This window comes from Gouania willdenowi, chromosome 14 (assembly GCF_900634775.1).
Source record: "Gouania willdenowi chromosome 14, fGouWil2.1, whole genome shotgun sequence".
In the NCBI taxonomy this organism is placed as follows: domain Eukaryota; kingdom Metazoa; phylum Chordata; class Actinopteri; order Blenniiformes; family Gobiesocidae; genus Gouania; species Gouania willdenowi.
This window is the reverse complement of record NC_041057.1, coordinates 36141731-36161395: the sequence shown is the minus strand read 5'-3', so window position 1 is coordinate 36161395 and position 19665 is coordinate 36141731. Positions and strand designations below refer to the sequence as shown.

Genomic DNA, 19665 nt, shown 5'->3' with positions numbered 1-19665 from the left:
AACTGCCACTTTTTTGTTTTTAATACATTAAAATGTAAAATCTACTTGGTATGATTTGAACTGATCGATAACCTCATTGATTACTAAAAGTAAAACAATATATAGTGGAACTAATACTTTATTGTATTGTTGTCTTTAAGGTTAAGGTTTTATTTTATTCAGAAGATTTTTTACAGGAAGGAGATCTCCTGAAGTGTTTCGACTGTCAGCTCCCAGTCTGCCTCAGAGGCATCTGCAGATGGCTTTGATGTGTCCTTGTGCATTCTTTCTGGGCATGTCAAGAGATCAAAATACATTTTCTGAAAAAAATAAAACCTTAACTTATTAATTAAAAAGAAAAACAACATGAACTAAAACTTGCAGGAATTATTTAATGCTTTGATATTTCAAAGTTTCCTAAAATAAACGTGATTTTAGATTTAAATTCAACATGAAACCATGGAAACCAGACAATTTCTGAGCTTATCTGGTGTAATACTTTGATGAATAAATGAACACGGAATATTTTAGAATCACCTGCTGTGTTTATATTAATTATTATAATTAATTATATTATGGCTCCATGTTTGGCAGATGCACCACAGCTCATTAGTATACAATAATATTATTATAAAAATGTAATGTAGTATTGTATTGTAGCATAGCATAGCATAGCATAGCATAGCATAGCATAGCATAGCATAGCATAGCATAGCATAGCATAGCATAGCATAGCGTGACGTTGTATTGTGCAGTGTAGTATAGTATAGTATAGTATAGTATAGTATAGTATAGTATAGTATAGTATAGTATAGTAATGTAGTATAGTATAGTATAGTATAGTATAGTATAGTATAGTATAGTATAGTATAGTATAGTATAGTAATAATAATAATGCATCAGTTTTATATAACACTTTATCATAGACACTCAAAGACGCTTTACAGAATTAAGGCATTATTCTTTCACTCCACACTTAGTGGTGGTAAGCTAGTATTGTAGCCACAGCTGCCCTGGGGCAGACTGACGGAAGCGAGGCTGCCATAGTGAACCATAGGCCCCTCCGACCACCACCAACACTCACTCACACACTACATTCATACCAGGCAATGTAGGTGAAGTGCCTTGCCCAAGGGCACAATGACAGATACCACTGGGTGACTGCCACCCCACTGTGGCCCCTGGAATTCTCAGTGTTCTCCATCCAACTACTAACCAGGCCCAGACCTGCTTAGCTTCTGAGATCTAACGGGATCAGCCAATCACAGGCTGGTAATGACAGTATTGTATTGTATTGTATTGTATTGTAATGTAATGTAATGTAATGTAATATAATATAATATAGTAATGTAATGTACTGTTGTATAATATAATATAATATAATATAATATAATATTGTAATGTAATGTAATGTAGTAATGTAATGTACTGTTGTATAATATAATATAATGTAATATAATATAATATAGTAATGTATTGTAATGTAATGTAGTATTGTAATGTACTGTTGTATAATATAATATAATGTAATATAATATAATATAGTAATGTAATGTAATGTAATGTAATGTAATATAACATAATATAATAAAGCTCTTACTGGCTACTTCCAGTGATGCGTTGCGGCTCACGGCCTCTCCCAGGTAGTTTCGTGCCACACACACGTACACGCCCTCGTCAGGTTTGCTCCTCCTTCCATGAACGATCCTCAGGAAGAAAAGTGATCCGTTGGGTAAAAGCATCCGATGGGATCGTGGGTCGTCCCTCACCGTCTCCACCCGTTCTCCGTCCTTGTACCACTCCACCGTGGGCTGGGGACGGCCGTCGGCCTTACAGTTGAGGGTGGCCGGCTCCCCTTTAGACACGATGAGATCCGAGGGGTGCTCTAGGACCCTGGGAGCTGAATCCTCGATCCTGAGACGAGATCCTGGAGAGAAAACATCAAGAATCTTTAATTCTCTCTGGATAGTTTTTAGTCCCACTTTCTTTCTCCATCATAAAAAGATCTCCAGGCTTCAGAGGAGGAGAACTCTGATCTAAACTCTACTTTATTAGTCTGGTCCTCACCACAGTTTTACCACCACCAAACAGACCAGAACTATCAGAGGAAACCTAGTGAGGACCACAGAGGAACATGTGAAAGAACCCTAAAAAACACAGAGTAGAAAACATCTATTACTACGTCAGGAGATTTAATCTGAAAAATTACAACATATGAAGTCAATTTGTGACAATTCAGCCATAATTAGTGAGGATACAGGAGGCATGGCTAATGCTAATGCTAGCTTATTACTATTGCTAGGCTAATGCTAGGTTAATGATATTGTTAGGCTAATGTTAATGCTAGGTTATTACTACTGCTAGGCCAATGCTAGGTTAATGATATTGTTAGGCTAATGCTAATGCTAGGTTATTAATACTGCTAGGCTAACGCTAATGCTAGGTTATTACTACTGCTAGGCTACGCTAATGCTAGGTTATTACTATTGCTAGGCTAATGCTAGGTAAATGATATTGTTAGGCTATTGCTAATGCTAGATTATTACTACTGCTAGGCTAACGCTAATGCTATGTTATTACTATTGCTAGGTTAACGCTAATGCTAGGCTATTACTATTGCTAGGCCAACGCTAATGCTAGGTTATTACTATTGCTAGGCTAATGCTAGGTTAATGATATTGTTAGGCTAATGCTAATACTAGGATATTACTACTGCTAGGCTAACGCTAATGCTAGGTTATTACTACTGCTAGGCTACGCTAATGCTAGGTTATTATTATTGCTAGGCTAATGCTAGGTTAATGGTATTGTTAGGCTATTGCTAATGCTAGTTATTACTATTGCTAGGTTAACGCTAATGCTAGGTTATTACTATTGCTAGGCTAATGCTAGGTTAATGATATTGTTAGGCTAATGCTAGTTTATTACTACTGCTAGGCTAAAGCTAATGCTAGGTTATTACTACTGCTAGGCTAACGCTAATGCTAGGTTATTACTACTACTAGGCTAATGCTAGGTTAATGGTATTGTTAGGCTATTGCTATTGCTAGTTTAATGGTATTGTTAGGCTATTGCTAATGCTAAGTTATTACTATTGCTAGGCTAATGCTAGGTTAATGATATTGTTAGGCTAATGCTAATGATAGGTTATTACTATTGCTAGGCTAATGCTAGGTTAATGATATTGTTAGGCCATTGCTAATGCTAGGTTATTACTATTGCTAGGCTAATGGTATTGTTAGGCTAATGCTAATGGTAGGTAATGGCCAATGCTAGGCTAATGCTCGATTAGTGCTATTGCTATTCTAATGCTAATGCTAGGTCAATGCTATTGTAAGGCTAATACTATTGCTAGGCTAATGCTAATGTTAGCCTAAAGTTATTGCATGGCTAATGCTAAGCTAATATCAGTACCTGCATCCTCACTTCAATTGTCTTCAGGAGATACAAATATTCCTGTTAGCTTGAATATTTCATAATTTAAAGGATCATAGAGCAGGATGTATAAATCAGTTTCCATGGTGACACCACGGTGGTTAGTGTAACTATCATCAACTGTTTCTCACGGAGCGCAGCTGATTAGTTACTGTAACTAGAGGATGGATACCCGACCCAACCCTGACGGGATTCTACGGCACCGTACGTGTGGTGTTCAGACAGATCACATGGTGTGGTTAGCGTGCAGCGTTCTTCATTCCCTGCTGCAGCTGCTGTAGCTCTGAATAATGCAGCTTTCACTGTGAGAACAGGATCCCAGAGCAGAGGAATAACTACATGGATTATCATCATCTTTCATACATGGATTATAGAAATACATCCCATGGGTCTCTAGCGTGCACTGATCTGATGTTGACATTTACCTTTGTTTATTAATAAAATCTGTGCTTATCAATAAAAAAAACATACAATATGTCGTTTCTTTAAGAAAAAAAAGAGGTTTTCACTGTTGGGTCAAACTAGGAGGAGATAATACGTCCTGATCAACACTGTGACAGTTATTTATTTACTCTCCGTTCATGTGACTGTTTACTGTAAGACCTGTGCACATGCCTCTGCGTACGTCTGTGGAACCAAACAGTAGTTTAGTCCACTGTGTTCGTCTTCTTTCAGTCTCCAAAACATCTTCTTCTCATTCTTTTTTAAAACGGTGGAGGTCCGCCTCTCCAAGCTCCAACAGCATCATTTGACGTCACGTCTGCAGACGTGTGTGGGAAGTTCACGCCCAGAACAGCAGAACAAAATGTAGCACACAATCTGTTCAATCAATAGGTAGAAATAGAAATAGTGTAACTTTCTTTGGTTGTGAGCGTTTATCAACCATTCACATTAAAAGAAAGTTAAAATGAAGGTTTATTTTTTCTCAAATCCTGCCCAACGCTCCTTTAAATAAGTCCACACTGTGTGGACCAATGAATAGTCTGTGGTTCAGCTGCTAATGGATAGAAACACATGATGTTTATGATGGAAATAAGTCTGTGTCTGAAATGACCTCGACTTCAACCCAAAGGGCAGAAAAACACAAAATCAAGCACAAAAAGAAAGAAGAAAAAGATCAAAGGACAAATCTCAGAATTAGTTTTTATCTTGATCAGAAAATATACTGTAATGGTTCATGTGTGAATTAAAGAAAGGAAGTGTGAGGTTCATTTATTCCTGATAAAACCAGTCAGTAAAAAGTAAAAGAAGTGCCTTTAAAGACACAAATCCTCTGAGTCTTTAAAAGGATTAAGAACTTTGTTTAAGAAGAGCTTTTAGCTGATATAAAGTCCTGAGTTAGTGTGAAATCAGCTCAGCTTCATTATTACGACCTTTAAAGTATTTATAGAACCTGTGGGAAAAGTCAAAGGATTCATTAAAGTTAAATGTTTCTAAATCTGTGAAGACTTTGATCCTGTGACATCACACTTTCATTCTGTAGTTTTAAAGACACATTAATGTCTATAGGTTACAGGACATTATAGGGAAAGAAACATTCGCTCGTACGAGACCCATATATGTACAGCATATATGTACTGTATATATATTATATATATAAACTAAAATGAACACCTACGAAACAAAGCAACGGTTCTCCTGTTTCTTGTGTTGTGGTCTGTGCATCAGTATTATAGGCAGGGTTGGGGCCAATTATAATTGTAATTGCGTAATTGATAATAAATTATGATTATGGTGTAATTACAAGTGCAATTGAGTTTAGAGAATTTATTTTGTAATTGTAATTGCCATTAAAAAAATAAAATATATATAAATATAAATATATGGGTATACTGACACAAAAAGGCTCAGATGCCGACACCATAAATATTAAAACATATATTTTCAAGCCTAACAATGTAATCAATATAGGAAATAAATGAGATGATAGATATTAGTTTTTAATGTATTTTACAGCTGATTTAGGACCTGTTAGCATTAGAGATGCTAACGGGAAGCTAACACAGGAGGAAGGTTAACTTTTATTAGGTTATTTATTTCAGGCTCAGTAATTGTGATTAATTGTAATTTAATTTGTAATTGTAATTGACTACCTGAGGTAATGTAATTGTAACTATGGGTGTACCAATGAAAAGGTTCTGCACTGTTTGGAGTAAAATACATCATTATTGTGTAATGAAGTAAAAGTATAATGAGCTTCTCTGATGCTCTAGTGGTGTTCACATTGAGTCCCAAACAAAGCCAACTACTGTATGTGGTGAAGCTCAGCATAGAGGCGTTAAAACGCTGTAGGATTGACCTACGACTCCACAGCACGAAAAGCTAAAAACTATCCTCACTGACATTCTATCTGAGCTAAAGAGCTAGCTAACACCTGACAGTGCCTGTGAGCTGCAGTTAGCTCGTCTGTTAGCATCCTGTGTATCATGGTAGGTCTGACTTATACATGTTTCAGTCTGAGCTGATTGGAAACTACCATGAAAATATGTTTTAAAAAAGCTTTTAAAGACGAGCACCAATAGAGAGTGAGTTAAACATCATCAGGAGAGCATCCAACAGCATCCAACAGCATCCAACAACCAACCAGTGGTTCTCAACCTGTTCAGGCCTATAGCGACCCTCCAAAATAAAAGTCCCAGAGAGTGGGGACCCTCTAAAATAAAGGTCACAGAGAGTGGGGACCCTCCAAAATAAAGGTCCCAGAGAGCAGGGACCCTCCAAAATAAAGGTCCCAGAGAGCAGGGACCCTCCAAAATAAAGGTCCCAGAGAGCAGGGACCCCCACTGTAGCTGAAGGTGGTTGAACACAGACATGAACATTGAAGAACAGTCATGTGGAGACAGGACCATCTATAAGGGGGAATAAAGGAGAGATTTTTGGGGTCCATCCATAAAGTCAGTAAAATGATGGTCCATTGTTCTATGAATCTGTGATAACCACATTTATTTATTCATCTGAATAATATCCACTGTTATCCAGGAACGTTTATTATTATTATTATAATCATCTTGAAGATGGAAATCATGGTTTTAATCACTAATAAAATGGTTCAAAGTGAATAAAAATGGTGGAAAATGTGGTGAAATGGGATTTTAAAAACCACAGAATTTGGTTAAAAATTGTAAATTGTGGGTAATAGAATTTAGAAATGTAAGGATATTTAGTTTAAACTAGCAACATTTGGGCATTAAAAATTGTGATTGTGGCAAATATTATCATAAATATGATGAAAAGAGGTTAAAAGTGACAATAATGGGTCAATATATGTGACATTAGGTGTAAAAGTGGTAGAAATGGTTTATAAGTGATGAACATGTCTGGAAAGTGGAAAAATGTGTAGAAAAGTCATTAAAATGTGATGTAGAAGTGTCAGAAATGGGAGAAATGTAGCAAAAATACATTAAAAGGAGCAAAAATATGGCAAGAAAAAGTGATGAAAATATGTTAAAATATGGTGAGTTTTGTGAAATTGTAGAAAAAGGGTAAAAAAAAAACAAAAATGGGCTGAAATGGTTCAGAAAATGTTCCTAGTTTCTTGAAGTCATCTGGCAAACTACATTATAATCTAAATATAGGATGATACAGTAGAAATCATCAGAGCAGTGACACATCTACAGGATATTTGAATTTCTGAGCCTAGCGTGATTCCCCTGGTACGTGGTTCCATGATGTATGTTTTAGATCAGAGCGAGGATGAGAAAATAAAAGTCAAATGAAGTCAAACAGACATATGGAGTGTAGAGAGTGAATGTTTGTATGAAGAGCTGCTGATTATTACCTCCTACCATCACTATTACAGAGAAATGATCTACAATAAAAACCTTTAGCTAAACTAAAGCTAATGAAGCTACAGGGACCATAGCCTGGCTCAGCCAATGGGAACGGGTTTTAATAAACACTGCAAAGTGTTACTGTACAATTGACTTTGTAATTGTAATTGTTGTGGAAATTCTAAAAAAAAATGTCAAATACAATGTAATTAAAGTTAAACCTGGTGAACCACTTTACAGTTCTATATATAATAATTATTCAAATATGTTTGATGAGAACCTAATTATATAATAGATAATATTTATCAGTGTATTTTACAGCTGATTATAGACATGGGTCAAACTGACCCGTTAGCATTAGAGATGCTAACAGAAAGCTAACACAAGAGGAAGATTACGTTATTTATTAAAGGCTCAGTAATTGTGATTCATTGTAATTGAACTTTAGTAATTGAGAAGGTATGTGTAATTGACTTTCAGGGTGAAAATAATAATTGGAACATTTGAACTAATGAACATTTGAATGTTTATCCCACCAGACAATGATTTTAATCTATATTATTAATGCTAATGTAGGTGGAGTTTATTCTATTCAACTCCAATTATTTCTGTTTGAGGATAAACTTCAGCTTGTCTGTTATTGTTGGTATTTTAGATATTTCTGATGATTGACAGACTGACTGTGTGTGCGTGTGTGTGTGTGTGTGTGTGTCTCTGTGTGTGTGTGTGTGTGTGTGTGTATCACCAGTCTAACACACGTGTACGTGTCTAACTTTCACTAAACGTACCTAATGTCAGTAGTTAGATGTAGTGACAGGTGTGAGTGAAGCTATAGTGATCATGTGACCTTCACTATGTTAGGCGTGCAGGCGTGTACACGTGTGTACATCAGTAAGGTCACCTGATCACTATAGCTTCACTCACGCCACACCTGAGTCTACGTGTGACTGATATATTTGTTTGTTAGGTGTACATCCAGGTGTGGCGTAGGTGTGTGTGTACGCTGTAATGTGTATGTACATTAAAGCGTTCATACGTCTACAATCACACATGCAGACGTGACTTGTGCATTGTGCCCGTCTACCCATTCTAAGTCTATGGGAAATGTAGATCAGATGTACAGATGTGCAGATGTGCAGGTGCAGGGTACGGGTGCGTGTGTGTGCATGTGCGTGCGTGTATGTGTATGTGTTGCTTGACGCGTTCCCATACAATCGACACCAGGGTCCCATTTTTAGCCCAGCAGAGCACCAGGTTCCTCCTGGGAAGCTTGTGTTACACAAGAGGTGTGATAAACAGTCTGTGGTGAAGCATCTATTAGTTATTAAAGACACATCAGGACTACGTTTACACAGTACGACATGGACTAAGAACCTGCACCGTAGAACAAAAAAACAAAAAACATCCATGAGATCAACGTTTCCACCTGAAAACCTGTTACAAACTCCCAGTGTCATTAAATTCAACCCTTTTCACTTCATTTTCTTAAGTGGTAAAAATATCCCTGTACGTTCCTGTAAACGTTGGTTTTAATTATTCTGTCCACTCAGCGTGAACGTCCCTGTCTGATAAAGACTGTATTTAGACATCATCACATCCTCTGCACACAAAGAATAAATTACTGTCAAACAAGTACAAAGTTATTCAAACTGGAAGAAAAGTGAGAATAAATTATATCATTAGATTAGTTTAACACTGGGAACATGTGGATATGTGTCCTGCTAATAATATGAAATACACACACACACACACACACACACACACACACACACAGACACACGCGCACACGTGCACACACACAGACACACAGACACACACACACACACACGCACACACACACACAGACACACACACACACACACACACAGAGTTTAGTTTCATGATGAAGCTAAAATAGTTTGTTCATTTATCTCCAATACGTCACAGGTCAAAGGTCAAAGGTCAAAGGTCAAAGGTCAAAGGTCAAAGGTCAAAGGTCAAACAGTGACAGATGCTCCAACAGATGGAGGTAAAAACAGAAGAAGAGACTAAAGTGAAAGAGAAAAATAACAGATTAAAGGATAAAAAAGCACAAATATTACAGGTTATTTACTTTATGTGTAACGCTAATAAAAGCCTGTTGTCACACACTGAGACACTGAGTTAGAGGGTTTCAGGGCGGGGCTACCGGACTCTAAACTCCACCCACTGTGTTCTTCTTCTTCTTCTTCTTCTTGTGTACAAGAGTGAAATCACTATTCCTCTGTTATTGGTGAACAGATCAGGCTGAAATATGGTATTTATAATCTATAGATGTGTACGCATCAACGCTCAGCACCATTTTCTATTTGAGGCCCAACAGAAGAAAAAAAATGAAATCATTTTCTCATTTATTTGTGAGTCAAATATTACAACAGTTGGTGATACACAATCATTGACACACACCAATATATAAATGGGGCCCATTACTCCGTACGTGTCACGGGGGCCATTTTTTAAATGACTCCTCCTCCATTAATGCTCGTTGAATCTGAATTTGAGATACGTAGATATTCTATGTCTAGAGCCTCTGTTTTACTCAGTGGAACCGAGTCATTTGACTGTATTCTCTGAAACGTGGAACGTGCTTTTTCGGCACGGCCGTAGTTCATCCAGACTTGTTCTAAGTTTAATTCAGAATGGCCATGTTCATTCAGAATGAATGTGATTAATAATCTTTTTAAACAAAGACACAGCTGGTCTATGGGGTCTACAACAGGAAATAAAGACCACTTTAGGCTGGATTTAAAGGTACAGTGAGCACTAAATAGTAATTCATGATTATGTCAGCAGTTCTTCCTCTTCCTTCCTCTCATTCCGTCACAATCACAGACACTTTATGACCGTCCTCTACCCTCCCACTCCTTCACTAGGTTCTAAACATACGGTCCCAGGCCCAGCATGAGAACAGAACACAAAAGATCAAAGCCTGTAATGGAGCCTGTGTTGATGCTGAGAATGAAAATAATCATAAAAAACACCATCCTCACCATAAATCATCACCACGTGTTTGATCTCCTCCAGGAAATACAGAGAACATGAGATCTGATGAGATGGTGAAAGATAAGAACAAGTAGTTTTATCACAACACAGTGTGAGACGAGCAGAAAACATCATTTTACACTCAATGTCTTTTTCCATAAACTAAAAACAAACTAGGTTTAAGTTAAATTCATTGCATAGGCCACACCCACTCTATCTATAAAATCTCCAATGAACAATCTATGCTATGCTAACTAGCTCCTCATTACTCACTATAGCTCTATATTCACTATTCTCTCAGTCCAATGAGTACCTACTGTAGATACTGTACATACAATAAATGTATCAAAATACATTTAAACACAGATTGACTCGTGTTAATGTGTCTAGTGTATTTATCATGGCTCATTTTTAGTCCATTAACGCTGGAGTATTTCTGGAAGGAGCTCCAGGACAAGGAGGAGGTTGGGTTAGGGAAATGCCAGCCACCGGCTTCCTGTCACACGCACACACACACACAAACACACACAAACACAAACACAAACACAAACACGCACGCACACGCACACGCACATACACACAGATAGATGTTAAACCATGAGTCAGCATCTGACCAGCAGTCCTAGAGCATGACTCAGTCTCATTCATCAAATCCACCAGTCAATGATAGACTGATATATAGACGCAGCCATGAATAAGGATCATAGATAAATATGAGATACACGTGTGTATCTTAAAAGGTTGGGCTAAATTACATTTTTAATTACTAAAGTTAAATTACAAATGTACCAACTTTTATTCATATAACACTTAAAAACAAACAAATGTGCTTCTAATGATCTCATGATGTTTGTATTGTGTAACGTGTGTGTGTGTCGTTTATAGGCCTGTTGTGTGTGTGTGTGTGTGTGTGTGTTGTCGTTTTGGCATTACATTCATATTTTAATGCATGTATCATAATAACTTAAAAAGTCCACCTAGAAACAAGAGAAGGATTCTATCAATAACTATAAACTATTTGTACTAAATATATTTACAGTATTTTTACTCTTTGTATCGTCACTAATTAAATACATTCTGTTGTATCATATAACGCTAACGCTAATGCTAACACTAACCCACTACTAACCGTTGCATGAATGCAAAGATTCACTCACAGTTAGTGAGAAAACTACATATGAAACTTATTTGAATATTTTAATAACATTAATATTAACATTAATAGTAATACATTATCATAGAACTGTAACATGGTTCAACAGTTTTGTGTTTCCTTGCAAATTACAATTACAACGGCGACATCTATTAAAAAAAATCTATTCAAATTATAATGACACCATTATTTTAATTAATTATCAATTACGCAATTACAATTAGAATTGAGCCCAACCCTGAATGTTTCCTCAACTTTATTTATATAACGCAAAAAACAACAATAATCATCTGGAAGTGCTATCAAAATATTAAATATTTAAGACAATAGAAAAACTTCTGTCCCTGTGTTTATTACAGCCTTAGCTAATGCAGGCTAGCTGTTAGCGGCTGTTAGCGTCTGTTAGATCACACTTCATCATGTTTGTTCTGGAGTTGAATATATGTTGTTATTTTTTAGGTTTAGCATCTCTATGGATGTCTCTAATAGACTGATGATGATGTAAGCTAACTAGCTAACTGCTGCTAACTGCAGCTTTATAATGTGTTTCCTGTGAGTTTGATTAATATGAACTGTTGTTGTTCAGTAGATGCTAATTATTGCTTCCACACACTAAAGCAGTGTTTGAGATGAAATCACTGTCGTCCGGTGAAAACACAAGCTGTGTGAACGTTCTCTAATGACTCATAAATTGTGTTTATTCTCTACAACAACACCTGTTTGGAAACATCTGCTCAAACATCTGCATTGAGATACATTATTTAACAAGAGTGATTAATTATAGAGCCGTGCTCACCTCGACTCAAAGTTCTATTACAATGTTTTCTACTAATCCTCCCACGAGTCCAGCAGCGTCTTTGTTTCTATTTGTCAGATTATCTTCATAATGTTGATGAATAATGTCTATATAGCACATGCACGCACGCACGCACGCACACGGAATCAGTGTGGAAGCAGACGTGTCCTGTCCTTGTTAGTCATGGACCAGGAGAGACTTTGGCAGAGGAAGTCATCACATTGTTCCAGTTGCTGTCACAGAGCCTGTGATTTATGTGATTTATGTGATTTAAATGATTTATGTGATTTATATGATTTATGTGATTTAAGTGATTTATGTGATTTATGTGATTTATATGATTTATGTGATTTATATGATTTATGTGATTTAAGTGATTTATATGATTTATGTGATTTATGTGATTTAAGTGATTTATGTGATTCATGTGATTCATGTGATTTATGTGATTTATGTGATTTATATGATTTATGTGATTTATGTGATTTATGTGATTTAAATGATTTATGTGATTTATATGATTTATGTGATTTATGTGATTTATATGATTTATATGATTTATATGATTTATATGATTTATGTCACACACTGTAGAACGTCTACAGAGGAAAAGAAAAATCCCTCCAGTGGAAACTACAGCGACAATAACATTGATTCAATTTGTGCTGAATAAGAACATTTAATAGCACCTGTCAGGGTTCTCTCCAACGCTGTAGAGCGTAGGGGCCCCGACCCAGTGATTTAACACCTACAGTGTGATTTAACCTCTACGCTGTGATTTTAATCCTCTACGCTATGGTTTTAATCCCCTACATGGAGCCCTAGGTCTAATTCTGTGTCGCCCCCAAGACAAAGCCCCCCAAAATAGGGATGCACCGAATATTCGGCCGAAAATTGCAAAAAAAGCGACCTTTGGTTTAGTGTTAAAATCAAGGGCGAATAGTAGCGTGTGACGTTATGATGTAATCAAACTACGTGCAGTGATTTAGAGTCAGAAAAGTGTGTGTGTTGCTACAGAAGCAGCAGCAGCAGCAGCAGCAGCTCCTCCTTTACGCACACAAACAAAGCTCCTTACCGAAGTATATATATATATATATATATAATTAAGCAACAACATATACACAAAAGATTCTAAAAATGCACAAAAGAAGACTCATAATACACACAACAGGACATCAGACCTAAACCCACAACACAATGACACTAAAGATACACACAATGCTAACACACAATGCTAACACACAATGCTAACACAACTGCATACAACACAATAAATACTGAAAAACTCCACAAAGGCACAGATTGATAATAAACAAAATGCAAACACAACACACACAAAAAATAACACAAACACATATGAATCATGAAAAGTCAGCAGAAACTCTCTGAGAACAGATGTTTTTAATTCAGTCATAATAATTGTTACATATTTTGAACTTCCAGGTGTGCATAGATTGTCTAAACTCTTTTTAATCTGCATAATCCAGAAACACAAACGTCTACTTCAGGGGTTCTCAAACTTTTTCCTCCCTGACCCCCACAACACATGAATCTAGGGCTGCACAATTCATCACATTTTATTTGTGATCATGATTTTAGTAGCCATGATGAATTACTTATGATTGTCAGCAATATTTACATTTATAATACAGGCTGTGCACTCTGTATTACTGTATTTATTCAGTTAGACATTTTAAATTCTTGGGTAAATATTTTTTAGTATAATTTAAAGCTTCGTTTTGCAGTGTAACCTGTAAACCTATTGTGTAATGTAATAAAAACACGTTTTTTTCCCTGACATAATAAATAATTGTGATTACAATATTGATCAAAATACTTGTGATTATTATTTTTGTGTGAAACATTCCAAACCGTGGTGTGGAACAATCAGGGACAGGACCACAGCACACCTCTATCACAGCGGGGCCACAAACATGTGACTGTATCTGAGGGCCACATTTACAGTAAAGCATTAACAATAATGAATAATGATCAGAGCATAAACACACGGGTGGTTTTGATATTTTATCAGTCATTGTGTGTTTTTTTTGTTCATTTCTTTGTTCTTGTTGTAATGTTTGTCATTTTGTGTAATTATGTGAATATTTTTTTTGGAGCTATTCTGCAATGTGTTGTTTTGTGTGTTTATAGTGATTTTGTTTGATTAAGTGGTTGCTGTCTATGTTTTATGAGTCATTTTGCATATTTTGGGAATACGTTTTGTGCATTTGTGTACTTTGTGTATTACTGAATAACAGTTTTTGAGGATTTGCTTTGGGGACCTCAAAAAATAACACTAAGGGCCACATGTGGCCCCCGGGCCGCCAGTTGCTCATGTCTGTTTTAGAAGATCACATACAACCAGTAGCAGAAAGTAAAAAAGTCATAGAAACCATGAATATTTGTGTAAATGACTAATAACTGATTCAGTTGTAGATATTTCCAAAAAAATACACAAATTCAATGAAACTCCATAAAATCATCATCAATATTTTTACAAATCCTGCAATTTTCTTCAAATTATTTCACAAACTTTCCCCAAATTACATAAAAATTGTTCACAAAATCAAATAAATTGAAAGTAAATCACTTGTTGCTATGATATTATTAGAGCCGTACATATTTGATCATTTATTTATACGTGGAAGTTCAAACTAGAGCAAAATAAATTGATTATTAAAATCCTTATTTTCACATCTATAATGTGTGGCCCTCTGAAGATAAAATGATTTTAATTTTGGCCCCTGAACTAAAATGAGTTCTAAACCCCTGATATACTGTACATCTAATGAACTTCTGTTTGCATTTCACTGTTTGCTTTTGTGTAATATTTTAGAGCTAAATAAACCCATAGTTTCTGTAATAATTAACGTACTACTTTTCATTTATTGTGCATTTAATTCTATAAAAGTATCAAAGCTCTAACAAAAACCTTTCTACAGTATGTCCACCAATCATTTTAAAAATGATATTTTCCTAATTTCATTAAACATGTTTCCCTGTTCGTGTGCATCGTTTGATGCTCAAATAAGTTGTTATTAAAGCTTTAGAGGACAGTAAATATTAAAAAACTAAATCCATTATCCTGAGAAAACATAATGAGCAGTTTTTAATTATCAACGAAGCAGAAAAACAGCTTGTTCAACACGTCCTGTTGCTATTTTTATATCAAATGAAGCCTTTAGGGGAAGAACATGTGTGTGTGTGTGTGTGTGTGTGTGTCCTGTTGTTTCAGGAAGGACGTCTAACGTGAAAACAATGTTAAACTAAACCATACATCTATATATACACATCTATATATACACATCCATATACAGTATATATATATATATATATATATATATATATATATATATATATATATATATATATATATACTGTATATGGATGTGTATATAGATGTATATATATATATATACATCCATATACAGTATATATATATATCCATATACAGTATATATATATATATATATATATATTGTATATGGATATATATATATACCCATACACAGTATATATATATATATATATATATATATATATTGTATATGGATATATATATATATATATATATATATCCATATACAGTATATATATATATATATATATATATATATATTGTATATGGATATATATATATATATATATATATCCATATACAGTATATATATATACTGTAAACAAACAGAATAACTACTAAAACACGTTACAGAAAAGCTCTAATGACACAAACTGTAACAAAATGACACTAAACGACAAAAACACATAAACAAAGAGTTCATTAACAAACGAAATGACACAATAACAACTAAAACACACATAATGACTAAATACTGACAAAACCAAAAAGCTTATAATATTTGATTTAGTTTAAGTTTATAGATGTGGTTCAGACCTCACAGCTGATCAATCAGTCTAATGTGATCAATCGCTTTGAATTAATCACATAGAAAGATGTGAGTTATGATTAATCTATAAAGATATTTCTTTCTATTTTTGCCCCAGAGTTCAGACACTGTTACATAATCAATGTGAACAATCCTTTAAATCTACTGTGAAAATAATGCTGAGTCATGGAAACTTTATACATGTTCAATAAAACACAAAATAAAAGAAAACCAAAGAGTTCCAGTCTAGTCACATGACCTGCTACTGATGGACTTCACTAATAATCAATAACTGTTCAACATATCTGATACATTTTAAATGAAATACTTTTACTCTCTTTGTTCAAATCTCACAATCTAAGAGCAAACACCCCAACTGTTGTCATGGTAACACCAAACCAAAAGAAAAGCAGATTCTAACACATTTGGACAAACTGACCTTTACAAAAGACAAGATGACATCACACGTTTATCTACAAGTCTTTATTGCTCCTAGAATGTCTCATTAAGACCACCAGTCTAATATATATATATCTATAATATGATATACATCACTACATGATCTATATGAACTGTAGTAGACTCAGTCCTATACTGTATATACTGTACATCACTACAGTCCATAGAGCAGTGGGTCTCAACATTTTCAGCCCCCGACCCCCAAAATAATGGTTCCAGACTCATCCATAAAGTCAGCAAAATGATAATAACCACATTTATTTATTCATCTGAATTATATCCACTGTTATCCAGGAACGTTTATTATTATTATTATAGTCATCTTAAAGATGGAAATCATGGTTTTAATCACTAATAAAATGGTTCAAAGTGAATAAAAATGGTGAAATGGGATTTTAAAAACCACTGAAATTGGTTAAAAGTTGTAAAATAAAGTGACATTTAGATTTAAATGTAAATTTAACATTTAGATTTAACAATTAACATTTAGATTTAACAATTAATATTTAGATTTAACAATTAATATTTAGATTTATATTTGATATTTAGATTTAGATATAACATCTGGATTTAGATTTACATTTAACAGTGTGTGTGTGTGTGCGTGTGTGTGCGTTAGTGTGTGTGTGTGTGAGTGTTAGTGTGTGTGTGTGTGTTAGTGTGTGTGTGTGTGTGTGTTAGTGTGTGTGTGTGTTAGTGTGTGTGTGTGTTTGTGTGTGTGTGTGTGTGTTAGTGTGTGTGTGTGTTAGTGTGTGTGTGTGTGTGTTAGTGTGTGTGTGTGTTAGTGTGTGTGTGTGTGTGTGTGAGTGTTAGTGTGTGTGTTAGTGTGTGTGTGTTTGTGTGTGTGTGTGTGTTAGTGTGTGTGTGTGTTAGTGTGTTAGTGTGTGTGTGTGTGTGTGTTAGTGTGTGTGTGAGTGTGTTAGTGTGTGTGTGTGTTAGTGTGTGTGTTAGTGTGTGTGTTTGTTAGTGTGTGTGTGTGTTAGTGTGTGTGTGTGCGTGTGTTAGTGTGTGTGTTAGTGTGTGTGTGTGTTAGTGTGTGTTAGTGTGTGTGTTAGTGTGTGTGTGTGTGTTAGTGTGTGTGTGTGTGTTAGTGTGTGTGTGTTAGTGTGTGTGTGTTAGTGTGTGTGTGTGTGTGTGTGTGTGTGTGTGTGTGTGTTAGTGTGTGTGTGTTAGTGTGTGTGTGTGTGTTAGTGTGTGTGTGTGTGTGTTAGTGTGTGTTAGTGTGTGTGTGTGTTAGTGTGTGTGTGTTAGTGTGTGTGTGTTAGTGTGTGTGTGTGTGTGTGTGCGTGTGTGTGTGTGTGTGTGTGTGTGTGTGTTAGTGTGTGTGTGTGTGTTAGTGTGTGTGTGTGTTAGTGTGTGTGTGTGTGTTAGTGTGTGTGTGTTAGTGTGTGTGTGTGTTAGTGTGTGTGTGTTAGTGTGTGTGTGTTAGTGTGTGTGTGTGTGTTAGTGTGTGTGTGTGTGTTAGTGTGTGTGTTTGTGTGTGTTAGTGTGTGTGTGTTAGTGTGTGTGTGTGTGTTAGTGTGTGTGTGTGTGTGTGTTAGTGTGTGTGTGTGTGTGTTAGTGTGTGTGTGTGTGTGTGTGTGTTCTCAGTGATTGATCTGTGATCAGATCAAACATGAATTACTGTTTCACGTCCAACAGGAAGTAGTGTGTGTAGTAAAATGTGTCAGAAAAAGTTTCACTGGTTTAAAGCTCATGAAACGCTGACATCAGCAGAATGAAGTGAACATCTATAGTGATCTACAGCAGGGGTTCTCAACCTTGGGGTCAGGACCCTATCTGAACTCACCAGATGCCTATAAGAAACAAAGAATATTTTTTAACAATTTGAGCCATTTTTGCTTATTTTTATCATTTTTCTACAACTTCACTAAACTCACCATATTTTAACATATTTTCATCACTTTTTATTTCCATAATTTTGTTCTTTTTAATATATTATTGCTACATTTCTCCCATTTCTGACACTTCTACATCATATTTTAATGACTTTTCTACACATTTTTTCTACTTTACAAACATGTTCATCACTTATAAACCATTTCTACCACTTTTACACCTAATGTCACATATATTGACCATTATTGTCACTTTTAACCTCTTTTCACCAGATTTTATGGTTATTTTTGACAATTTAACCACATTCATAATTTATCATGTCCATTATTTACCAGTTTAAACTAATTGTTCCGATATTAACACTTTGAACCATTTTTACCACTTTTTCTGTCTGTTTTTATCCACTTTAATATTTACAACTTTTAACTAATTTCTGTGGTTTTTAAAATCACATTTCATCACCTTTTCCACCATTTTTGGTCACTTTGAACCATTTTATTAGTGATTAAAACCAGGATTTAAGATGACTATAATAATAATAATAATAATAATAATAATAATAATAATAATAATAACAGTGGATATTATTCAGATGAATAATTACATGAATGATTATGTATCAGCTGTGATCCTAGAACATCTCATAGATATAAAGTGTGTAGATACTCACCACAGGTCAGACTGAGGAACGCACATGGAATCAGAAGATGAAGCAGAGCCTTCATCATCATCATCATCATCATCCTCTCAGGTGGGACATGAGGAGATCTGATCTGATTGATCTGATCTGATTGATCCACACCTCAGCTATAAGGTCTGAGCATCCAACCAGCATTAAACCAGCATCCAACCAGCGTCCAACTCCACAGTAACCATCTCAGTCTCTGCTCCTAAACACATCCACCGCAACTTTTCCTCCACGCACACAGCGTAGAGCAGTGCACGAGCCACCGGTAGGAGCCGATCCGTTCCTGTTCCGTCCCTGTTCCGTTCCTGGTCCGTTCCTCTGCCTCACAGCGGAGGAACGTGTTGTGTGTCCGCAGTGAGAGGCTGATCTGATCCTCAGTGAGTGAGAAGCTCCGGTACAGACCACCACTGCACCGTCAGCGAGCACAAGTTACAGCACTCACATCCGGTTCTCCCTTCAAAGTAAAGCGTCGCATTAAAACAACGCACAGAGGGTTTGGTGCAGGGGTCTTCAACCTGCGGCTCCGGAGCCTCATGTGGCTCTTTGACTCTTTTACAATGGCTCCCTATAGCTTTATATATATATATATATATAAATTATGACTTGATATTTCTTACAGAGGGCATTAATGAGTAATTATATTAACCTCAAATAAAATT

The 19665-nt window shown here is 35.6% G+C and overlaps 1 protein-coding gene across 1 annotated transcript in view; it reads right to left on the bottom strand.

The window, feature by feature from the left end:
• robo3 (roundabout, axon guidance receptor, homolog 3 (Drosophila)) overlaps positions 1 to 19372 on the bottom strand; it is a 123407-nt gene extending 104035 nt beyond the window's left edge. The window contains 2 exon segments of the mRNA XM_028466180.1: positions 1580 to 1906; positions 18989 to 19372. Coding sequence (XP_028321981.1) covers positions 1580 to 1906; positions 18989 to 19061 — 400 coding nt within the window. The 5' untranslated portion in view covers positions 19062 to 19372.
• Between the last annotated feature and the right edge of the window lie 293 nt (positions 19373 to 19665).